Source organism: Orcinus orca, chromosome 16 (genome assembly GCF_937001465.1).
Source record: "Orcinus orca chromosome 16, mOrcOrc1.1, whole genome shotgun sequence".
In the NCBI taxonomy this organism is placed as follows: domain Eukaryota; kingdom Metazoa; phylum Chordata; class Mammalia; order Artiodactyla; family Delphinidae; genus Orcinus; species Orcinus orca.
In genome coordinates this window covers 70462298-70487436 of record NC_064574.1, presented here as the reverse complement: position 1 = coordinate 70487436, position 25139 = coordinate 70462298, and the positions used below count along the sequence as shown (strand labels likewise).

Genomic DNA, 25139 nt, shown 5'->3' with positions numbered 1-25139 from the left:
TTAGGTTTTCCCTGAATCGGAGAAGGCTGGCACGTGCCGATTTAGTAATCAGAAAAAAGCGGTAAGTAGGGGTTTTGTTTTTAAAAAAAAAAAAACTAAAGCGGAAACGACGCCCCCATCCTGCCATCCCCACCTTCTGGAAAAATCTTTGTAAAATTGAGGCGGGGGGTGTGCGGGGCTAGGGCGGGGGGACCCCGAATTCAATGCCTCTGGAGGTCTCCTGGGTTCTTCTGAGACCTTCCAGTCTCCGGCCGCGCCCAGGCCCCTTTGGTGCTGCTACCCTGGGGAACCCCTCCTGCTCTCCATACTTCTGGTCCAGACCGGCGAGGGGCGCTGGGAAACTCACGCGGCCAGCATCTCGCTCCGCCCACACCTGCCGCCTACTTCCTACTTGGTGGGGCGGTCCCCCGCTGGTCCCACCCGATCCATTAGACCCCGCCCCTCAGTAGCTCTGGGGCAAACGTTTGATGCAACCTGTCCCTCCTCTCTCCTTTCGTCTCTTGGGACCCTATCCTCTCTCCTCCACGCTGAGGCAATTGCTAAAGTTGTACCTTGGACTGTAATGATCTAGCCGTGTCCTCCTGTCCAATACCAATAATGTAATCAGTAGCCACTTGGGGCTATTTAAAATTTGGGGGGGCTGTTTAAATTTAAATGTTAATTCAATAAAATTAAAAAATCAGTTCCTCCGTCACACTAACCATATTTCAAGTGTGTAATAGCCATACATGGCTAGTGCCACTGTATTGGACAACGTGAAAGCTCTCCATCACAGCAAAAATTCCTGTTGGATAGCGTTATTCCGGACACTCATTTGTCTTGCTATAAACCCCTTCCTAATGTAACAGAGCGGGACCTTCTGGGGCCTTCTGGGGCCAGACCCCTCCCCCATATCCTCTGCTGTAGCTCCTCTATGAGGTATTGATATCTAGATAATAGCATCTGATGCACATTTCGTCAGTTGTTTTTACAGATGCTAAAACCACCACTAAATGGAAGAAAGTTAACTGCTTGATACTGATGACCCCAGACCTACTGGCGCCTAACAATTGATACCTCACCATCAACCAATCAGAAAACTGTGCACAAGCTGATCACACACCCTGTGACGCCCCCGCCCACCCACCCCCTCCCCCCGCTCACCTGGCCTTTAAAAATGCTTTGCTGAAGCCCTTTGGGGAGTTCGGGGTTGAGTACAAGCCATCCACTCTCCTTGCACGGCCCTGCAATAAACCTTTCTCTGCTCTGGTTTGCTGGTCTCACTGTGTGTCCGGCACATGAACTTGCATTTGGTAACACTAAGATTGTTCCTTGAACCAATGTTCTCTCTCTTTTTTTCTGATTCCCTCCCTAAAAATCTAAAATAAAACTTTGATCCACTTTCATAATTTGAGAAATTTATTTTAACAATTGCTGTCAGGGAGTAATTATATTTGAATGAAGGAGTGACTCGCCAGGCTTAGTCTGGGGAAGCCCTGACCTTGAAGGAGTAGGCAGAAGCCAGAGAGCATGGGGGAGGCGGGCATGAGCTGGGGATCTCCCATGTCAGGATCAACCAGCGGCCGTGGGAGTCATCAGGGGCTTACCAGGGAGATTTGGAGTGTCTACTGAAACAAAACAAAACAAAACAAAAAGCACACCGTAAAAGCTGAGAATTATGTTTTATTCAGGGACGTTACTGAGAACTATATAGCCTGGGATACAGCCTCTCAGCGCTCTGAGGAACTGTTCCGAAGAGGTAAGAGAGCAGCCTGGATCTATAGGAGTTTTTGCTGAAACAAAACATGTAGTAGAACGTCGAAAGATTATTGCTAATCACAAGAAAAAGCAGACATCTCAAGTTAATGATTTTAGTGCTTTTCTGTGTTTGGGAAGATGCGAGAGTCCGGGCATCTTAGCTGTCTAGGGCGCATCCTGTTTTTCTCCCGAATTCCCTTCGGGGCTCACTGTCCTGGGGCAGCTGCAGTGGCTGAAGCCTTGATGGTGGGCACTATGTTTGTTTACCAGAATGCAGACACCATTCTTTGTTGACTGAACGGCAGGCAACATTCTGTTTGGTTGGTTGGTTTTGGTCCACGGGAGGAAGCCCAGAGCAGTCGCTGAGGCTGAGAATTCTAGATTTCTAAACTGGTTGTACCTTTTCACTCTTGTTACCTGTGCCCCCGCCAGGTTGGAGTAAACCCAGGAGATGATGAAGATGATGATAATGTAGACTATCTTCAGGACAACGCTCCAATGCAGATTTTATTATCCTTCTTATTTTACAAATGAAAAAAAATGAAGACACAGGCAGGACTAAGGAGACAGAGAGAGCAGAGATGGGGGCTGGGACTTCACACCCCGAAGACCCTTGGGTTCCCTGCCTAACTTGGAGACATGCCTGGGAGGTCAAGATCAGATTTTAAGGGGATTTTTAAAAGTCTTTTATCAAAGAAATTCCCAAGGAAGACCCTGGCGGCCAGCCACTCCCCTGTGCTAATCAACACATTTCTGGTGGGATTCACTTCACTCCTGAGTGAGAAGAGCAGCAAGGAGGATTTTAACCACCCCCGTCACTGTTGTCAGAAGGAACCTTAGTTCTCCACTTCTGCGAGGTGAGAGGGAGTCCTATTGGAGGAACATCTCCAGTGCCTCCACTTCCTCTCCTGGGCTCCTGCTTATAGATGGATTACGTTTGGGACTGGAGAGATTGAAGAGAGATGGGTGTCTATTGGACCATGTTTCTCAGTGGGTGGGGCTAATGTGCATTTAAGCCAAAATATAAATTCCTCACTCCAGTCCCCCATCCTGCCTGACCTTATCTCTCACCACTGTCCCTGGCTCACTGCGCTGTAGCTGATCTTTCTTACTGGGAACACGCCAAACTCCTTGTGCCCCAGGGCCTTTGCACTTGCTCTATCCTCTGCCCGGAATGCTCTTCCTCCAGTCCATCCTGGTTCTTCTAGTCACTGAAGGCTCAGCTCACATGTCACCTCCTTAAAGACCTCTCCACTAACCCCCCCATCTCAGACTCCTATTTTTTCCTTTTGTCTTTTACATTTCTGTCTACCCCACTGAACTGTAGGATCCAAGAGGGAAGGGACTTTGTGTCACTCAGTTTCCTCACATCCAGCACAGTGGCTGGCCCATAGTAAGTTCTCAGTAAACATCAGTGGGATGTGTTTCCTGCTCTCTCCGCTTCCTCCTTCCCTGTGTTAAGATGGAGAAGGGGGTTGGGGAAGCCAGAACGGTGACCTCTCTCCAGCTTCCCTGAACCTGGGAGGGTGGGTTGAAATCCGGATAAGAGATGGGCGGTGTCTCTGCCTAGTTCTCCATTCTAGTTTCCCAAAGCCCAGCCCATATTCTGTAATATGAGCCTCAGCTGACAAGTTGGGTGTCTTCCTCCTAAGATCCTGGGGATAGAATAAGTCAGTCTCAATTCTGTTGGACTTGCAATCCAACCAGCTCTCCAGCACTCACCCAAATATATTTTCTTGGTTGGCTGCATGGTTTTTTTAGTTTTTATTTTATTTTTGGCCACCCCGCGAGGCTTGCGGGATCCCGATACCGGGACCAGGTATCGAACCTGGGCCACGGCAGTGAAAGCACCGAGTCCTATCCACTGGCTGCTTAGTTTTAAAATTTGATTTTCTGAGATGACCCGCAGGCTAATCAGAGCTGACAATCGAGTCAGTGCCATGCTGTACATGAGATGGCACACCATGGTGGCTGGGAGCTCTGCAATCAGACCTGGATTCAAATCCTAGCTCCCGGACTTCCCAGCTGTGTGGCCCTAAGCTAAACCTCAACCTCTCTGGGCCTGCTCCCTTATCTGTAAAGTTGGGATAATAACCTGCTCGCTAGAGCTGTGACACAGTCAGTGTACGACAGCAAGCAAATTGCTTGGTCCTAACTAGTTATTTTTATTTTAAATTATTATATTTTATTACAAAGAACTCTTGAAGACAAAAGGTCCAGAGGGCTAGTTCAGGTTCTGCCACTCACTGTGTGACGTTGGCAAGTCCCTTTTCCTCTCTAGAGCAGTTTCCCTCATCTGCAAACCGTGGGTGTGGGGTGGTGACTCAGGCAGCTAAAGGGATAGATTTGGGCTCAGCACAAAGGAGGCAGTTCTCACAAACATTAGGCTGCATGTGAGGTAGTGAGGTCCCCGTCACCTCTGTAATGTATTACGTAAGATGCCAGAGCAGGAAGGAACCTCAAACAGCCGAGCCCTTCATTTTGCAAGCGTGGCAGTCAGGGCGGCTACCCAGACACAGAGTGATCGCAGACAAAGGAGCTTAAGATCCCCTGCCTGCCTGTCTGAGGCCCACTCCATACACCGACCGCCCAGATGTTAAGCAGGGATCACCTACAAAGAGGCTGAGCAACGGCTCAGCTATGGGTCTGCCACTAGCTGTGTGACCTTGGCAAAGGGGCAGCTGCCAATCACAGCCCTGTCCACATCTCCACGTGCCCAAAGCTGCTCCAACACCGCTCCTCCCCCACCCCCCCAGCTCTCAATCGGAGGAATTTTTCCTGGAGCAGCTGGAAGTGCTGGGGAGTTGCCCCTGGCAGCAGCCCTCCACCAATGACAGATGGGAGTTGGTGGACAAACAGCTAGCTCCCCACCTCTAGGCATGCACTGTGCCTGGCTTGCCCAAGCTCCCCTGCGGCGTGAAGCACCTGTTGCCCGCGCTGGCACTCTGTGCGATAACACCTTTTATTGCCTCCTGCCCTTCCCTGACTCCTTTCCCCACTCTCCAAGCAGGGCTTCCTGGGATCGCCACCTATTTCAACAAACTGCAGTTGAATCCTGGTCTCAGGGAAACCCAAGAAGACCGGAAGTTACTTAACCTCTTGGGTTGGTCTCAGTACCTCTGGATGGGAGGATTCTACGAGTTAATAGAGATAAAGCACTCGCAACAGTGACTGGCAGTATGTTTGTTTAATAAATGGGGTGGGGAGGGTGGGGAAGGAGGTAAAGAACCTTTATTTATACAAAACTCCATCCCCTCCCATTCTACCCTCCTCAGCAAACACAAACACCAGGTGATGAAACAATTTTTGAGATGCACACAAACAATGCACATTACTCAACCTGAGGTCGGGGCCGAGGTGCAGGTGACGTGCCTGGTGTCGGCATCTTGGACGCCCAGCTCGCTGGATCAGGAGACCTGAGCCACTCCCTCTGAACCACCGATGCCAGCAACGGCATGCATGGGGGCACACACCGGCCCCAAGGTCACCAGGCATGCTTGTTCTGGGGATCCAGTGATTAACAGGAACCCCCAACCTTACAGCTGTGTGGGAAACTGGCAGCACGCCGTCACTGCTCGGTAATCACAATTTTTCATGTCCTCGTTAACTCCACTTGACTAAGCGCCCCTCCGCAGCTCAGGCTCTGCTGCCAGTGTCAACCTCTGTTAAATGAACAGGCGTCTCTGGGCAAATGACCACCCTTTCTGGACCTCAGTTTCCCAAGGCCTCCCAAGTCATTCTCCCATTGGCTTGGTTAGCTTCTAGGCTCAGCATCCGATCCAGTGAGATGGTGGCAGCTAACCCCAGGCCTGGGCAAGACACGAGTAACAGAGCAACTCGGTGGACAAAACACACCTTGAGCGTGACAGCGATAGTCCACTGGGGCAGCTGTGGACCCGTGAAATGACCAACAGCTCATTCACAAGCCAAGGCGCCCGGGAACCTCCTGGTCTCTGCAGGTGCCTCCACTCCCATGGGACGTGGCGAGCCCGGGCCAACGTTGGGAGCCGGGGACGGCCGGTCTCCGTAGCCCCAGTGTTGGACAACTTCACCACTTCATAGCAGGGTTCCCTGAGTCTTTCAGAACCCTGCCAGCCAGGCTGCCTTCTGGAGGGAGGCATTTCGCAGTCATGGGTAAGGCCCAGTCCTCGCTTGTAGACTCCAGCAAGAAGTGGGCACGCACCTAGGAAGCGTCCGTGCACGTGGGCCCTGGGGAGAGCATGGCCACCACCGTGGAGGTCTGGCTTGAGCTCTGAGCATTGTTGGGGGCAGTTTGGAAGAACAGGGGGGACTTACCCTCCTCTGAGACACCCAAGGGTGCTAGGGAGGCCGGAGAGAGGCTGGCCTCCAATGGAGCCCCACCGAGCTGGGTGTCCAGGGCCCTCAGGGGGCTCACCGGGGGTGAGGACCCGTCCCCACGGCAGCAGCCACAGCAGGGGCTGGCCTCGATGTGGGCCTTGCCACGTTCCTCCTGGCCGTGGCATTGCTTCAGGTGGCCACACAGGTGGCAGGTGAGGGCTGAGTAGACAATGCCATTGCCCAGGTCATCCCCGGGGGGGTCTGTGGTTGGCTCCGGGGATAGCAGGGCCTTCTGGCTGTCTTGTTCCTTGACCACTGGCTCCAAACCAGGGCACTCTGGGGTGCTGCCTGGGAGGAGTGAGTCCTGAGGGCTGTGAGGGGGTTCCACGTCCAGTCCAAAGGTGAACAGGGGGACGGGGACTGGGGCAGGGGCTCTGGGGCAGCCAGCAGTGAGGCTCTGGAAGGGCTTGTAGCCCCCCTCCCCACTGCTGGGCTCAAGCCCAGATGTCCCCGGGCAGCTAGCGGTGCCAGTGAGCACGCTGGAGAAGGCCTTGTAGCCAGCCTCTCCGCAAGGGCCAAAGCCCTCCAGCCCGCTGTCCCGGGCGCCGCCCTGCTTCACCGCCTGCACAAACTCCCGGTAGCCACTGCTGGGGGCCGAGGCGGGGCCCGGGGCTGCCCTGCACTGGAGGACGCTCTGGCGCAGGATCTGCTCCCACGTTTCTGGCTCAGGCTGGGGGGCGGCGGGGATGCTGGGGTCCACTTCCCCCAGGTGTTCGGCCAGCTGTGGGTCTGAGTCAAGCTCTCCAGGGCCTGAGGACTGGCTCAGGAAGGTGCTGAAGTTGCGGTAAGTGGGGTTGTCTGCGGTGACGCCGGGCATCTCTGGGAAAGCCAGCCTGGCTGGGCTCTGGGTTGGAGGACTTGACTCTGGGTTCAAAGGCTCCTTGTCCTCAGACGATGCCTCCTGGGGCCCCACACTTGGGGACGTGGCCCAGGGCCTCTGAACACTTGGATTTTCTAAAGGTGGAAGAAGGCAGGACTCCTCCAAGCCCTGTGGGCTAAAGCCCCCAACCTCGCCCCCGAGAAGGTCCAGGAACAGGCTCTCTGTCAGCCGGGCTGCGATGCCCTCCCTGCCCTCCTGGAAGCTGCCCCCGCTGCTGTCAGGTGATGGGCAGAAGCTCCCTTTATCTTCCTCCACTTCCTCTTCTTCATTCTCCACTTGGGCCTCAAACAGCTCCACGCACCGAACCAAGCTGATGCTCTCTGGCCAGAGGATTGTCTTGTTGACCTCCATGGGGTGCCATGCTACTTTTCCAGGACACTGGAAAGGCTCATTTCTAGCAGCCTTGGAGGAATCTTCATCCCTTTCCATGCCATGCTCCAGTAAACAGGGCAGAAGCTTGGCAAGACAAGTCTTCCAGTGTCTACAAGAGCAAAGTTCGATCAGGGTTCAGTTTCTCCACTTGAAAAATCTCCTATTCATCCTTCAAAGCCCAGCTCAAAATCACCCTGGACTGATGTTGAGACAGGCTGGGAGCCAGGACCCTTTGCTGTAGTGCTACGATGCTTGCAAGTGGACAAACCTCACCTCCAGCAACAAAATACAAAGAAACTATATGGGACTAAAAAAAACTGGCTGCAAGCGCAGTTGGGGCTTGTACAAAAGATACAGAAAGGCCAAAAAACGCAACTGCCACTTCTGAAGAGCCAGGAGCAAAACCAGGGTACTGCGCATGCCGCCTGCACTTCACACCGCCAGAGGGGTGGGCAGGACACCTAAGCCACCCCTCCGGCCCAATCCCTGGACACACCCCTACCCTCACCCCACATCAGGAACCAGCTCGCCTGCCCCCCTCGGGGAGTGGGCAAGAGAACCTGCTACTTGTTCTCCAACACCCCCCAGCCCCTCACCCACCCCGCCCCGCCCCATTGCAGCAGGGGCCCCAGTAGAGCCTTGCCTGAATTTCTTGTCTGGCATCTAGTCAATTTCTCTTGACTAGGGAAGGCCGAGAACCCTGGTGGGTGTCAATGTCTGCCTGTTGCAAACACACTTCCAGACTTTATAATCAATAATCTATCAGTCCACCCTCACTACTAGATTGGGAACTCCTTGAAGGCAGGGCCTGTGTCTTACTTTGGGATTTCTGGAGCCTGGCATATAATACAAACTCAATCTATTGAATAAGGAGAAGTCTTTGTCAGGGATGATGGTATTTAAAATACCTATCAGGGGTAGGATAGGGAGGGTGGGAGGGAGACGCAAGAGGGAGCGGATATGGGGATATATGTATACATATAGCTGATTCACTTTGTTATACAGCAGAAACTGATACAACATTGTAAAGCAATTATATTCCAATAAAGACGTTAAAAAATAAATAAAAATAAAATACCTATCAACACCATAGCATAAGTAAGGGCCAATTAGAATGGCTGGGGAGTCCTAGGGCTAGGGCAGCATCCTGGAGTCCCCTGCTGTGCTAGGTATAAACCCTTCAGTTATTGGATTGTGGGTAGGTTCAAGGGGCCCTGAGAGAGGGGTTAAGGAGGCCAGGTGGCATATTCAAGGGTCCAGGATAGTGGTATCTGCCCACCAGTATGCCACTATGTCAACATTTTAACAAGTGGTACAGCTGCCCTGCTTGTTACCCCCATCAGGCTTGCTCAGGACAGACTGGGCATCCCAAGGGGGTTCAGTATGTACCTGACCCCCAGTGTAACTCAGGGGACTCAGCCAGCAGCTGACCTACCCAGACCACCCCTCCCCCTGCTATCCCTTGAAGTCTAGTGTCACAGGACAAGTGCTGAACAACAAGGAAGATAAGGCAGACTCTCAAGATGGGGCCCACCACCCCAATTCCATCCCCTTCCAAATCCACATAGGCGATGACCCAAGTTCATATACATACGGGCACTTGGCTGGTTCCTGGCCTTGGGACCGCTTCCCCCACAGTGACACCTAAAACATAGATACAGCCAGTGACACAGAGCCGAGAGGCCTGCCGGCCCAGCCTATCGTCCAGCAATGCTCAGCACGTGTTTGCCGTGAGAAGACTTTGAGTCTTGACATCACACAGGTCTGAGGTCTGATCAGGTCACTCCCCCTCTCTGAGCCTCAGTTTTCTGAGAATTAAGGAGGCTGCACTATTAAGTTGCTGTGGCTGATGGCAAAAACGGCCACAGTCTCTGAAGCTCCTCCTATCCCTGAACCTGGCATGGCTGTGTGACTTGCTTTGACCAATAGCATGTGGTGGAAGTGATACTGTGCTAACTGGGTCAGCCTGCTGAAGGATGACAGACACATACATGGCTTAGTAACCTCCATGGCCCCAGATGTGTCAGCCACCTGCCAGACCTGTGAGTGAGACCACTGGTACAGGCCCAGCCAAACCCAGGATCCTTCCACCCCCACTGCTGAGCAGAGCCCAACTACAGACTTGCAGAAGCAAGAGCTACATAAGTGGCTACTGTTTTAACTTTCTAAATTTTGGGATGATTTGTTACACAGCAAAATCTAACTGATACATAAACGACACTATGTGCAGGACGCTGTAATATACACTTCATGTGGATTGTCTTGGTGAATTCCAACACCAGCCCTGTTATAACCACTGCTATAACCCACACAAGAAAACTGAGGCTCAGAGAAGTTAAGCAACTTGTTAAGTCTAACCTGCAGGTAAGTGGCAGAGCCAGGGTTCAAAGCCAGTACCACTGGACTCCAGAGCCTGCTACAGGGTCCCTGGAGAATTGAGGACACTCAGACCTTCTGTTCTAGACGGGACCTGTATCCCCGCCTCCCCCTGTCCTAGAGAACCCTGATGGCACTAAGGCAAACCCCACCTGGCCATCGCATTGGGGAAGCTGACCCCACCCGTAGCTCAGGGGTGGTCACCTGGTTGGTCTCAAGTATTCCCACTCCTTACAACTGAGTGGTTTAGGAAAGAGGCTGTGATGTAATTCAAGCCAATGAGAATGGAGAGATTTGCTAGTGTTTTGGGGGGCAGTTTCCTGCTCCTAAGAGGAATATACAGAAAGCCTGTCCCCTTCTCCCTCTCCTTTTGGCCTCCTGCTCTGGTACAGGTACCTTGCCAAGAGATGACATGCCAATGACCTCAGGGATCATCTCCTCCCAAGGGAGGGAAAAAACCAACCCCAGAGGAACGCCTGTCTCCCACCCAGGCTGAAAGAACAGTCATGGAAGCCAAAGGGAAGGGAGTGAAAGCCTCTAGCTGCTGACTCAACCTACCCTGAAACCTTCCTGACTTCCCATGTGCAACCCCAAAAGCCAAGAAATATCCTGAACATCCCAGACATCTTGAGTCGTATTTCCCGGTACACGTAGTGCACAGCATCCTTACCAACCCCCTCTCCTACCTGAGAATCCTGGATGACAACAGCCACGAGGGGGCTGTGGGCTGGGTTGGGAATTTGGTCCCACCATTCTTTCTTAATCCTGAAAAAGAAAAGGACAAGATGTTGGTCCCTGTATCACTAACAGGTTGACGTTCCTCCCATAAAAATTATCATAGTCACCAAGACTTATCAGGGGTCAGAGATCATGTCGATAGGTTTTTTGGCTGTCTCACCCTCACTCCGTGAAACAGGTTCTACTGCTAACCCCACTCTACCGATGAGAAGACTGAGGCCCAGGGAGGTGAAGTGACAGCTGGTGGGCAGAAGAGCCAGGTTTGGGCTCCAGCATCCTGCTACCCAGAGTGGAGTTCCTAATGTGGCCGCCTCTGCTCCAGAGGGAACAAGTTCCAGGGAATCAGGAGACACTCAAGCTGCAGAGAGAGAATTCTGGGTTTCCCCTTCAACAACCTTTACTCTGGAGCAGCTGAGGATAAGGTGCTGGGGAGAGGCCTGGGATGGCCTGAGAGGCTGAGGTATTCCTTCTCCCTTCCTGGGTCAGCCTGGAGCCACGGAGCATCAGTGCTGGGAGGGAAGGTCCTCAGACACCCCCTGGATTAGCCTCCACCCACTCCACTCAGTCAGTTAACACACATTTATTGAGTACCTACTATGTACCACTCACTGTGCCAGGCCTCGGGGACACACAGTGAACAAGACAGGCAAAACCCCTGCAGAAATGATTATGTGACATCATTCATTCCTGGCGATAAGTGCCAGGAATAAAAATAAAGAAGATAGGGACTAGAGAGGAATAGTGTGATCCAGGAAGGCCTCCCTGAGGAGGTGACTTCTGAGAGGCAACTGTAGGTGGAGGAGGAGTTGGTCTCGGTGATGCCTGGAAAAAGGGCTTTCCAGGCAGAGAGCACAGCGAGTGCAAAGGCTCCAAGGGAAGATCTTGCTTGGGGCGTTCAAAGAACAGCAAGGTTGGAGCATTGGAACACAGTGAGTAGGGGTAGGGAAGACAGACGATGGGGAAACTGAGGCTCAGAGAAGGAGAAAGACCAGCCCAGGGGGGCTCAGAGGCATCAGCAACAGACGTGGAGAGGGGACCTTGCATTCCCTGCACACCTACTGTGTGCCTGGCAGAGTACAGACACTTGCTCACATCAATCCTCAACCATCGCCATCCTTAAGTGGTCACCTGGGGCCCGCTCGTCCCATTTCAGAGGTGGGAGGACTGAGGCTCTGAGACTCCATGATTCCAAGGGCTCAAGCTCACTGGAAACAAGGCTCCTTCTGTCCCCCTACACCGAGTGATCGGGGAGTCCCTTAGGACTCTTGGGACTGATGAAATAGGGACCCAAGGCTGAACAGAGGTTCAGAAACGTGGTCACACAGCTACGAAGCAGCAAGGCTAGGATCTGAACCCAGGTCTGACTCTGCAGGACAATCATCTAGAATTCCTCTGTCTATTGCCACATGCCTTCAAGTGTCTGGGCCATACCCTGGGCATGATCCATCTCACTTCTGCCAAAGGAAGGCCCTGCCCCCAGCTCCTGCCCTGGCCAGCTCCTTTGCCCTAGTCAGGTCTCAGCTCAAACACCTCGTCAGAGCGGCCTGCACTGGCCTCCCCATCCAAAACAGGCCCCCTCGCCCTGGCATATCTCCTTCAGCGCAAGGATCACTATGGAAAACAGCCATGGTTACTTGGTGGCCTGGCATCTTGTGCCTCCCCAAGGACACAGGGTCCCTGTCGGTCCCAGTGCCTCGCACATAGTAGCTGCTCAATAAATATCTATCGTTGAATGAAAGGGCTGCAAGCTGACAGATCAGAGGGGAAATTCCCACCCACTCCACACCACAGGCTTGGCAGCCTCCTGCACAGCTCAGGACTCACTTGATGATGCTGACATAGCAGGACAGGCAGACAGCCAGGATGACGACGCAGGAGATGCTGACGCCCAGCGGGAGGCGCTGCTCCAAGGTCGCCTCGTAGTCTGGAAGTGGAGAGAAGCCATGAGCTTGCATCGCGCTGCGTCCAGCCTGGTCTCCATTTCCCAGAGCAGGAGACCGAGGCCTCGTGAAAGCATCCTCCAAGACTCTGCGTGAGCTGGCCGCTGCATCCCCTCCTACTCCCCTCTCTTGCACATGGAGCCCTCGCCACATCGGCCTCCTTGCTGTCCCCTGTTCCTCCAAATCTCGGGGCCACCTCAGGATCTTGAACGTGCTGCTTTCTCTTTTTTGAAATAAGTGAAGTCAAGGGCAGAGACTCTGGAGCTGGACGGCCCCAGTTCGAAGCCTGACTCTGTCATATACAAGCTGGCGACCCAGGACAAGCCCCTCACTCACTCTGTACCTTGGTTTCCTCTCTGTGCAACGGGGTTAATAACTACTTAACTCATAGGGTTGTTCTGAGGATCGTACGATTTAATATACACTTGACGCCGTGCCCGCACGTCCATTCACACAGCTGGCCCCCTCTCCTTGCTGACTGTCAGGTCCCAAAAGTTCTCCCTCACACCCTCTCTACTGTTGCCTCCTCCCATCCCTTTCCCCTGCTTTATTTCCTTCCCAGAATTATTGTCCTCGGGATCTAGATCTCATTTATATTTTTGTTTACTTGTTTATTTTCTGTCTCCCCCTCTAGAATGTCAGTTCCACACGAACAGGGATTTTTGCCTATTTTGTTCACCACTAGGCCAGCACGTAGTAGGAACTCAAGAAATATCTGTGGAAATAATGAGTGTCCAGCACATGGTATCTGTCCCATACAAGTTATTTCCCTTCCCTTCTCCAGGTTAAAGGAAGAATCAAATCAATTTGACAAAACTTTCCTAAGCACTTACTGTGTGCTTGGCACCATGCTGGGCAATGGAGATATAGACACAGAGCAGATACTACCCATAGAGCTCACAGCCCGGAGTGGGAGACAGGTGGTCAAGAGGTATCCATGGAACAGGATAGGCGATGCTGAGAGGGGCGTGTGGTGGGTTGGGTTGAGGTACCTGCCAATCACCACTGTGCCCAGCACTTTGAAGAATCCTTCCTTCATTGAATGTTCACAACAGCCCTTCCTTCTCTCCATTGTACGGATGATGCCCGAGGCAGCCTCCACCACGCAACAGCTATCTCCCCTTCTTCTTTGCTAGGCTGCAATGTGCCCACCCTGAGGTTTGGGCCAATCATGGGCCAAAACTAGTCCCCTTTTCAGACATTTCAGTTCCCAGCCTCCCTTGCAGTTGGGAGAGGCCACGTGACAGTCCTGAACAATGAAAGGCAAGGGAAAGGCCACCAGGACTGGAAATGTTTTTGTTTCATGATAAAAGATGCACGGGATACACTCCTTGTGGCAGACTTCCATTTCCTTTGGGTCTTGGGCATGAGGGTGTGTGCAGCAGACAACTTGGGGCCATGAGGTGACAAGGGTAAGGATAAAATGCTACCATGCTAGGGATGGCAGAGGGAAAGAAAAGACTCTGGGGTGATGTAACTGAGCGGCTGTATGAACCAGGAAGGTCCACTGGCAAGACTTCATTTTAGGGGAATTCCCTGATAGCAGTCCAATGATTAGGACTCTGCACTTCCACTGCAGGGGGCATGGGTTCGATCCCTGGTGGGGGAATTAAGATCCCACATGCTGCGTGGCCAAAAAAAAATAAAATAAAGACTTCATTTTATGTAAGATAATTCAATACTCTTTTGCAAAAGTGTGATAAAGTCGCAAAGAGCTGTTTGGAGGATGCAGCTACCAGGTGAGGGACTACATTTCCCAGAATCCCTTACAGCTATGTGTGGCCATGTGACCAGCTCCACCAATAGAGCTTGAGAGGAAGGGATGTGTGTCACTTCTGGGCTAAGACTTTTAAGAAGCAGGTGTGGTCTCCCCGCTCTCATTCCCTTCCTGCTGGCTGGATGCAGATGATGGCAGGTCCACAGAGCAGGGATTCTTAACTTGGGGTCCACAGACCTCCAACATGGTTGCCGTTAGGATTTAGGGGTCTGGGAACTTGGAGGGGAAAGAAATGATATCTTTGTTTTCACTAACTTCTGAAACCTGGCATTTCCTCCCATTAGGAATAGAGGGAGCAAACCACAGTAATAGCAGCATTAGTTACTTAGCCCCCATCAGAAGTCACAGCTATTCTCAAATCACCTGACAGCTGCAGTAGCAGGAAATACCATTTATGTTCATCTACTTTGAAATTACAGTATTTATGACAACTACCACTAGATCCTGTTTTTAATGTGTTATTAAAGAAGCATGTATTCCTAGATAACAAGTATATTTTAAAATCTTTTTATAATCACATTTCAATAAAATTAGGTTTCCCTTGAAGGTCTATGTATTTTATTTTATACGTTGAAAAATATTACACTGGCTTGTGGTTGCCAAGGGGGGAAGGTGGGGAGGAGGGATGAATTGGGAGGTTGGGACTGGCATATGCACACTACTATATATAAAATAGATAATCAACAAGGACCTACTGTACAGCACAGGGAACTCTACTCAATACTCTGTAATAACCTACATGGGAAAAGAATCTGAAAAAGAATAGATATATGAATATGTATGACTACATCACTCTGCTGGACACCTGAAACTAACACAACGTTGTGAATCAACTATACTCTAAAATAAAATTTAAAAAAATAAAAATATTATTCTGAGATGAGGTCCACAGGCTTCACCAGACTGCCAAAGGGGTCCATGATACAGAAAGGCTGAGAATCTCTGTCCTAAAGAATGACGGAGCCACAGGGAGGAAAACCACCTACCAATCAGCAAAGTTCGTGTTGAATTGTTATGTGAGCAAGAAACATATTTCTACAGTGTTAAGCCGCAGAACTCGTGTGTTTGTTACAGTAACCTACCCTACCCTGACCAGTACACCACATCAGTTGGTAATTCCGTCACTGCAATTAGAGCATCCTGTGATATGGAAACCAGATGTTTGGCTTGGGGAAGTCTCTGGCCACAGAATGAAAGTGGGGAACAGAGATGCTAACTGCTGGGAATTCCCTGGTGGCCTCGTGCTTAGGATTCCGGGCTTTCATTGCCGTGGCCCAGGTTCAATCCCTGGTTCCGTGTTCAGGGAACTGAGATCCTGCAAGCCACGTGGCGCGGCCGACTGCTCAGGACTCCCAGCAGGATACTCACAGTTCAGCCACTTGGCACTGGGGCTCCACTCACTCCAGGTGCTGTTGTAGCTCTGAGCCCAGGCCTTCACCTGGGCGCTGTAGGAAGCTCCAGACTTCAGGGTGCTGGCTGCAAAGCGGAGGGTGGGCCCCTTGTAGGTCACGTTATAAATTCTGAACTGGTAGAGGAAAGGGAGCCATTAGTGCACCGAGTCTGGGGGAGGGGAGTACCAGCTCCCACCCGGGCTGCTGTCCTTAGCTGACCCCACAATGTGTAAGAGCCACCAGCCTAGGTATTTGGTTATTCCTCCAATTTCAGGCCCTTGTTTGTCACTTCCACAACTGTGACCAGAATCGAGCAGGATGGGTCAGGGAATCAGCCCTTATCCTGACCCTCACTCCCACCCTGATCAGCCATTTTGACGTGACTGGGGCAAGTCGATGAACCTTTCTGAGTTTTAGTTTCCTCATCTGTACAATGAAGGTAAGAGTTCCTACTGCCACTTTCTGGCTGTGTGACCTTAGATAAGTAACCATAATTTCTCTGGACCTTGATGTCTTCTTCTGCAACATGGCGATAATAAAAGTGCCTACCTCCCAGGGTTTCTGTGAGGATTAAGTGGGTTAACACAGGTAAGCACTTCGGACAGGGCCAGGCATGCGGAGAGCATGAGAGTGATCTTTCTGAGGCACAGACAGGGTCACTGTGTCCCTCTCTCTCCTTCAAGGGCCCTCTAGAGGCTCCAAAGTCAAGCCCAAACACAATGGCCCATCATCTCAGTCCCGCCCAACCTAGCCCCAACTGGGAAGGAAGGTTCAAGATCTGTTGTTAAGTGAAAAAGGTAACATGAAGATTAGTATGTGTTGTCTGTTGCCTTTCATGTTCAAAACATAGAGGGAGAAGGCATAGTGATGGTGGCAGACAGACTCATATGGCCCCGTGACCCCACCTTGTATCACGCCCTTGTGTAATCCCCTCTCCTTGCCTAAAGGGGCAGGGGGACCTAAGACTTGTTCCTAACCAACAGAATATGGTGAAGGTGATGGATACATAGGGACTACGTGGATGTGATTCCATTATGCAAGGCTGTAACTCCAACTTGCTAGGAGACTCTCTCCCCCTTGCTGGCTTTGAAAAGGCCACAAGGGAAGGAACTGCAGGCGGCTTCCCAACAAAGGTCAGCAAGAACCCGACGCTCTCAGTTCAAAGCCCACAAGAAACTGGATGCTGCCAACATCACAGGAGCTTGTAAGCAATCCCCTGGCCAACCCCTGTGTGTGCGGCCTTGTGAGACCCTAAGCAGAGGACCCAGCTGAGCCGTGCCCAGACTCCAGACCCCCAGAAACTCTGGGGCAATAAATATGTGCTGTTTAAAGCAGTTCTGTTTGCAGTAATATTATCATGTAATAATAAAAACTTCACGGTGATGAAGGAACACACACACATTTGCTCGTACAGGCATAAACTCTCTCTAGAAGGACACACATGCCTCCACACCCTCTGCCTGCTCTAGCCTGGCCTTCCCCTCCTGGCAAGAGATGGGGAGCAGTGGTCAACCTCTGGGAGAGGTACTGGAGATTGGGGTTAGGAGAGAAACATAGTTCCTTTCTAAGTCCTTCGGTAGCCTTTGAATTTTTTACTTCATGTGAATATTACTTTTATTTTTAAGACTTTAAAAAAATAAAAAATGAAGTAAAGTTTGGGTTCAGGATGGATTCTGACAGCACGACAGTGGCCTGAATCCTCTGCCTGGGCTTCTCCCCCAGTGGAGGGTCCATCCCTTCGCAGCCCCTCCTCCAATCCCCCACAGCCCCTTCCCAGCTCCTGGCAACACTACTCCTGCTGGCAGGTTGGAAGCACCTGGGGGCAACGGTCTGGTGTAAAGGGAGCCGAGGGGAGGTGTGCACAGCAAGGAAGCAAAGTCCTAACAGCTTGCTGGAGAAACTGGAGGGCAGCTGGAACTTTCCAGGGAAGCTGGGGACAGGGTGGAAGTGACAGGAGGAGACCAGGGCAGGGACAGAAGGACACTCTTACTGCCGGTGTTCCTTTCTTTCTAAATCGCAGTAAACAGGAAGCAGCAGCTGGATCTCGTTCACTGAAGGAATCACACACCTTAGAGAGGAGTAGGGAATTGGGAAATGGTTTACGAAGAAACAGAAAAAGAAATTGAGCTTCCGAGGAACTACTTGTGGTTGGTGTGTTTTTTAACAAAAAAGGCCAGGTGTTCGGGAGACCATTCTGAGAGAAAGATCTGGAAGAAGAGAACAGCACAGGTCCCTCAGTCCAAATCCTGGCTTCAAATCCCAGCTTGGCCATTTCCAGCTGTGGGACACTGGGCGAGTCATTCCACCTCTCCAAACCTCAGTGTCCTGGTCACTAAAATGGGTAGACAAACACCTTCCCACCTGCAGGGCTTTCCCAGTCATTAGTGATAATACACACTGAGCCTGGCACAGAGTAAGCACCCGCGACATTATCATGAACATGGCATTCATGGCCCTCAGTAAGCTTGTGGCCTCATTTTCTGCCTTTTCACTGTACACACTCCCACAGACCCATAATCCTCAGAGATGCCATGAATTTTCATGCCTCCAAGCCTTGGCTCATGTAGTTCCCTCTGCCTGGCCTACCATTCCCTAGCTAGAGAACTCCTATACATCCTTCAATGCCCAAGCCAAAACTCTAACTCCATTATAGAACCTCGTCCAGAAGTCATCCAGGACAATGAGCATCTCCATCTCCCAAATTCCACAGCGAGTTTCTAATATTTTTAGAATTGATCCCACCAGTCTGAGCCACAGGTGGTGTCTGCAATACTGTAGCAAACACAGCTGGGCACCCACCCAGCATCTACACAATTGGGGTCAGGTACCGAAAGCTCAGGGCAGGTAAGCCTCTGTCTCCAGTTCCAGGGTTAATTATCATTGGTCTAAACCAATCACGGCTATTTCATTCCCTAGCCTGTGACTGGTTAGAGAGGAGCATGTGACTATCTCTGGCCAATGACTAATGAGGGGAATTCTTCAGGCCCGGTTCTGTCCCTGGAAAGGGAGAGACGGCGGAAGGGTGTCTCAGTAGATTCTGCCCCACCAGCAAGAGAAGCTGGACCTGGAATTCTGAGGCCTGAGGCAGCCCCGAGCACCTACATGACCATTAAGCCATAGCCCAGGCACAATTCTGTCCGCTGGCTGGAGTCTGGTGCTAGGTCCTGAACCCAGCTGTGTTTCAGCCAGCCCAGTCTCTGTTTCCTCTTCCGCAGAACTTCCTTTGGGGAGCCACCCCTCCTTCATTTTCAGCCCATCTGGTTTGGGTGAGGCTGACCTGACCTGCTCCAGAGGTGGGCATGTGACTCAGCCCTGGCCAGTGAGAACACTGCACCAGCACCCCGTCTCCTGCCCACAGCCTGCGACAGGTTCAGAGAGTGGCATGTGATCCCAGGCAGATAACTGATCATTGGCCCCAGGACTTTTACTGGGACTATCTGGAGAGAAGAACTTTTCCCACTGCGGTTTTAAGATGCAGGCCTGGAGCTGCTAGTAGACATATTGGCAGCTACATGAGGGAAGAGCCTGCCTAAAAGTGAAGCCAACATAGAATAAAGCAGGACCAAAGGATGGAGATTCCTGGAACCTGGATCCAGCCATGATAAGCAAATAACTGATATTCCTTTGGGCCCTATAGGTTGTACCCTTCTCTCCCCTCCAGCCTATGCCCTGAACGAAGCCTGCACAGGCCCAGGAACGGGAAGGGGATTTACTGACAAAACTGACCCTGTGTCTTTCCTCGGCGTCTGTGCCAACCACCTCTTCTCGACTGCTCTGAGAGCCTGGCTGCCCCACTCCTGCTTCTACCCCACATCCTGGCCCAGTGCCAAGGAGGAAAACCACACTTGAGAGATGTAATCAATACCTGCCACCCGCCCCCAGCTTGGCCAGGAAGAGAAGAAGCAGGGACGGAAGCTGATGTGACAGCTCAAGGTGTCAGGGGCCTGCTCCCCGGCAGCCGAAGCCAGGCCAGCCTGGGTCCCGGGACACGAGGGCATGGCTCCCAGCAGACCCTCAACAGTTACAGGCCAGGGCGCGGGAGGGAGAGTCAGATGGGATTTCCAAGGCCTGTGGCACTCAGGAGAAAAGGAGGATGACGTTGATGACAGGGGAGCCTGTCTGTGTCATATATTGCCTGCTCTCCACAGCCCTATGGGATGGGTACTCTTGTTATCGCCACGTTACAGATGGGGAAACTGAGGCACAAGGAGGTTCAGCAAAAACCTCAAGATCATGCAGCAGGTGGCAGGGCAGGTACTGGAACCCAGCTCTGTAGGACTCTGAGGCCCCTGGTATTCACATGGCATCCCTGCAATGGGAATATTTGAGGGGAAAACATGGGTGGTTGCAAATGGCCTCCACCCCCAGTTGCACCTAAAATAGTCAGGCCAAGCCACCCACTGTGTAGCCCCTGTGATTCTTTACTTCATCGTTTCCTACAAATCAGCTCTCCCTATTTTAAAAATGTCAATACATTCGTTTTTTAAAAAAGGAACATCATAAAATAAAATAACAGAATAGAATAAGATAAAATAAAATGGAACCTCACTGCCACTGCTATGACTGGAAAGCAAGTACGAAATGCCATGAGCATCTCATAAAGGAAACGCAATCAAAACCACGTAACGGCATGAAATTTCGGCTGAACTTGTTTTCTGGGGGAAGGCTCTGAGCCTGCAGCCTCTTCTCTTTGTTAAAGAGAAGGATTAGTAAACCGATCAGCTCAGCTGAGATGCCTCCCCTGACAGTCAGGGTCGGGCAGGAGCGCGGGCGTGGAGTGACCGTCTCACCCTGGGATTCGCTCATTTAAGTGTGTTTGGAGGCATCACCTAAAATCCCAAGTGTCCCGCCCCCTGGGAAACAAATGTGGTCCAGAGTCCTTCTTTATAGATGAGGAACAGTGCCCGGAAATAAACTCCCCTATGTGCACGCTGGGAATCAGGGGCCTGGAGCGGTGGAGGGCCTGGTCCTGGCATAGAGCCAGAGGAGAAGCTGGGGGTCCAGATCCCCAGGGTTTGCTGTCCAATCGTGGGTCACTTTCCCCATCTCCCACCCCAGAGCCTGAGTCTCGACCCGTCTGAGTCTCAAGAGGTCACAGAGAGACCCCACAGGGCGCCCACTCACATCCGTGGGGTCGTTCTCATTTGAGATGTTGATCAGGTAGGTGAGCTCGGAGTATAGGTGATTCTCAGGAGGGTACGGGTTGTTCCACGTCAGCAGCCACGTGCGGGAGATGTTGGCATGAACAGTGAGGTTTCTGGGCGCCAGGGGTTTCACTGCGGAGAAGTGGTGCCTGGTGAGGGGCTGGGCTGGGCGTCAGGAGGAGGCCCGGCCCGGCCTGCAGACCATTTAGATTTTCAGTCAACACCACCTCCGCAATACGTTGATGGGATACCACACAGATTTCGTCGTGGTGGAGAATTAAAACCCTGATACCGATTCTCACGTCGCTAAAATCCACTTTAGTGGTTGTTAACTACATTTCCACAGTGAGTGCAAAATGCATAAGCAAAGTAACCCAAACTTTGGCCTTTCTACCTTTATCCTTCACTCTATTGGCCATCTCCGTGCTCTGTATTATTATCTACCAAGTATTTTTCTTTATTTTGATTCATGTGTTTTAAAACTTAGTCTCTTTTTAAAGCAATCACATCCATGAGATCACAGGTATATTATGAGCATTAAAATCAACACACACATGAAAACTCAATTCATGGATTCGTTCCTGGGTCAATTTAAATCACCCCCCCACACACCCTCCAACTCCGGGTATGAGTAAGCCCTTCCGGAATTGCTGATGGAGTGGTGACTACTGTGAGCTCTGTGAGAATACTGCCTCTGCTGTTGAGGAGCTGTGTGACCTGAGGGCAGGTTACTTGCCTTCTCTGAACTATGTACGGTGTTTTTCAATTGCAAAATAGGGATAATAACTGTCTTTTGGAAACTGAGGCTCAGAGAGGTAACATGACTTGCCCAAGATCATACAGCAATAAGTAGTGTTTTAAACTCCTGTCACTACACCCCGGCAAGCTCTTGGGGAATTCCTGCGGGAACTCTGGGTACCAGGATGAGGTCAGCCTCCCACGGTCTAGGCTGTCTGAAGAAGCAGCAGCTGAACAGTTGACAGAGGGCAGAAGGACGGTTCCCGGTTCAGTTTCTGATCTGCAGCAAACATGCCTTCCACCAAATATGCCTCATTCAGCACCCTGATCTGGGCACTTAAACACAGGGCGTTGAAATATCTGAACCGAAGGGGTCCTGACGTACTGCTGAGCCCAGCCCCATTTCAAAGATGGGAGGACTGAGGCCCAGAAAGGGGCAACAACCCCATCAGGGGTTGGAGGCTGCTTGAATGGCCCCCTCCCCCAAATGGAGCCTGCCTTCCCTGCCCTGGCGATGTGGGAAGAACTGCAGCCCCGCCCTATCCTGCCCCGCCCTGCTCACCATGCTCACTGGGCTTGAAGGCGCTCTTCCACAGCAGCTGCTCCCCAGCCCACAGGTCCAGCTGGTAGGTGTCCACACTGACCACGTTATCCATATGCATATGGCACACGCACACCGCGCCAGCTCTGTTCTCGGGGACACACGTGTGGTTTCTGCAGACACAGATGTTGCATTAGGCTGGTCATGTGACCCACGGGCATCCCAGGATACACCTCAAGGAACCACAGGCCCTTCCAGCTTCCTGGTCACCCTGCCTCAAGGACCAGATCTGGGAACTTGGGAGCAGAGTGGCCAGGATGCAATGGGGACAGGGGCCTGGGACCGCCTCCCTGCTGGCCACAGCCCCTCACCACACCCACCATGGACTCTTATCCGCCCCTGACCCCAGCCTTGGACCCTGAAAGCCAGCAAAAGGGAAGAACCCACAGCATGAAAGAATTTGTAACAACATATGTGTCTGTTCCAGCACCCCTCTGGTAGCACAGTTTAGCCCAGTACAGCGGACTGTGGCTTGGCAGACACATACCCTGTGCCCCACAGCCTAATCCTAATGTGTCACCCAAAACAGCCAACCCCATGTCTCATGGACTAGGCCAGGGGTCAGCAAACGTCTTCTGTAATGGGCCAGATGGTAAATATTTGGGGCTTTGAGGGCCATACTCTTGCTGTTCCAACTACACAACTCTGCTGATACAGCACAAAAAGCCCCAGCCATAGACAATACGTAAACAAATGGGCATGGCTGTGTGTCAATAAAACTTTATTTACAAAAACAGGTGGTAGGCCAGATGTGGCCCATGGGCCATAGTTTGCAGATCCCTGGTCTAGGCCAATGTAGCACATACAGAAGCACAGCTGGTCCACCTTAGTATATCGTGGAATAACAGCTCTGTCAGTGTAGCCCACATCAGGTGTGCTGTATATCCCAGTGTGCTCCATAACTGTGTGCCTTGTGTACTGGATCATGTCCTGGAGCACCACCTATACCAGTGGTCACCCCTGTGTACCATGGATTGTCCCAGTGAACCACCTGGAAAAACATATCCCAAGTTCCATGGTCCACCAACCATGGCTGTGAACTCCACTGCTAACACTGTACCCCCAAACAATGGCCTAGCCCAGAGGTTCTCAAAGTGTGGTCTGAGATTCCACTGGGTCAAACTGGTTTCATAGTAATACTCTGACATTAGTTGCCATTTCCACTCTCCTTCTCTCACAAGTGTACAGTGGACTTTTCCAGAGGGTACACGATGTGTGATGATGGGCCGTTGCTCCAACAGCCTGTTGAATGTGAACTTGTGGGCTGTTGTGATTTAAAATTTCTGTTTTAATTTCCAATAGGGGAAATATTGGTAGATGTGAGCTACCCAGACTAAAGCTTTGGGGGTCCTCACTAATTCTTTTCTTTCTCTCTTTCTTTCTTTGGTTGCACCGGGTCTTAGTTGCAGCATGCAGGATCTTTAGTTGCACCATGCGAACTCTTAGTTGCGGCATGTGGGATCTGGTTCCCTGACCAGGGATAGAACCTGGGCCCCCTGCACTGGGAATATGGACTCTTAGCCACTGGACCACCTAGAAAGTCCCTTAATCCTTAAGCACACAAGAGAGTCCTGAGATGAAAAAGCTTGAGAACTGCTGGTCTAGTCCAGGATTCCACCACATCCACATGCCACGTGCCTTGGTGACACTGAGCTTGGAGCACCGTGACGCACTCGCTGTGTCTTACACACGCTGCACCCCAGGGCACCTCTCCTCTACCATGCCCAGTAAGCCCCCATGAACCGCATTGAGCACACGCACTCCGGGGTACCACGTGGGCCAGGTGAATTCCGAGGCAAACCTTCCCCAACTCCCAGTTCCAGCCCAGGCTTACTCAAAGTAGAAGAATTTCAAGTGGTAGAAGAGGCGGAGCTCAGCTCTGCAGTTGGTGGGCCGGGCCATCTCCCACTCACAGGTGGAGATGTTGACGTAGTCGGAGAAGCAGGTGGGCCCCTGCAGGACCCTCACGCTCCCTGGGGAGACACAGGAGACCTCTGAGCAGCTGGAGCCTGACGACCAAGCGGGATGAGTTGGAAACCAGCCCAAAGAGACCAAGGGGCCCATCACAAAACAACAAAACCACTGTCCGAGGCACGGTCCTCACAATGCAGGGGCCAGGAATGGGGCTCTGTGAGCTTCCCAGCTGGCACTGGGGTGATGCCTGCAGCTGAAGAAATACCCTTGGGTACAGGGTCCATCAGCGGAGACAGACCAAATGCACCTCTATAGTATGCAAATGCAACTACCTGCCCTTGGCCGAATTAAAGGAAAAATATGTCAGTCTAAGGGTAGCTATCCCACCATCACAGGCATCTATCCCACGGCGTGAGCCTGGTGCATAAACAATCAATACTGTAAAGGTTTGCTGAATGAAGGAAGGAATGAATGAATGAGAGATGGTGACTTACCACAGCCTGCCGCCCACACCAGGATCAGACAGCCCACCGAAAACGTGAGCCCAGAGTGAAGCCACCCCATTGGGAGATCCTACAGCGCCTGCTGGGAGCAAGTGAGCCCGTTAGCGCTGATTCATGATTCCCACGGTCCCCATCATGCCGAGCCCAGCTTTCAGAGCTCACCTCCAGATACAGCCCTCCCCCTACGCCGCATGCCCCCTCCACCCGGCCCCACCTCCCACTCCGCCAGGCCTGCACCTGCCCCCCTGCACACCTTTACTTCCTGCTGCTCTTCAAACATACCACAGATTCACTCTCATCCCCGTGCCTCTCCTCTCCCTGTCCTCACTGATACTCTCTCAGTCTCTGTCTCTGTCTTCTCTCTCATTTGTTCATCTTATTCATCCATCTATTCATAATGAATAAATGGCCCCTTAATACTCCAGTGTTTATTAAGAAAAACAAGGACAGCCGCCGACATAGCTACAACACAACCATCCAAACCAGGAAATTAACATGGATGCATTACTGCCAGCTAATGCACAGACCCTGTTTCCCCTTTGCTAATTGCCACAGCAATGCTCTTTATAAGTTCAGGATCTGGTCCAGAATCATGCGTTGCATCTGATGATCATGCCATCCCAGTGCCCAGGTCTTGGCTTCTAAATACTATTCTCGACTGACAGGAAC

The 25139-nt window shown here is 51.7% G+C and overlaps 1 protein-coding gene across 16 annotated transcripts in view; it reads right to left on the bottom strand.

Moving 5' to 3' along the window:
* Window positions 1-1642: 1642 nt before the first annotated feature.
* Window positions 1643-25139, bottom strand: part of IL4R (interleukin 4 receptor) — a 41268-nt gene continuing 17771 nt past the window's right edge. For 7 of the 16 annotated variants that reach the window (XM_033426030.2, XM_033426035.2, XM_033426029.2 and 4 more), the window contains exons 2-10: window positions 24462-24549; window positions 23888-24062; window positions 22015-22166; window positions 20695-20846; window positions 15548-15704; window positions 12287-12386; window positions 10411-10489; window positions 8943-8992; window positions 1643-7457 (exon numbers count right to left, since the gene is read on the bottom strand). In XM_033426030.2, coding sequence (XP_033281921.2) covers window positions 5921-7457; window positions 8943-8992; window positions 10411-10489; window positions 12287-12386; window positions 15548-15704; window positions 20695-20846; window positions 22015-22166; window positions 23888-24062; window positions 24462-24531 — 2472 coding nt within the window. In that variant the 5' untranslated portion in view covers window positions 24532-24549 and the 3' untranslated portion in view covers window positions 1643-5920. Of the gene's footprint in view, window positions 7458-8942; window positions 8993-10410; window positions 10490-12286; window positions 12387-15547; window positions 15705-20694; window positions 20847-22014; window positions 22167-23887; window positions 24063-24461; window positions 24553-25139 lie in introns of those variants that run through there. The other 9 variants (XM_004268601.4, XM_033426040.2, XM_033426042.2 and 6 more) reach the window with 4 other exon arrangements.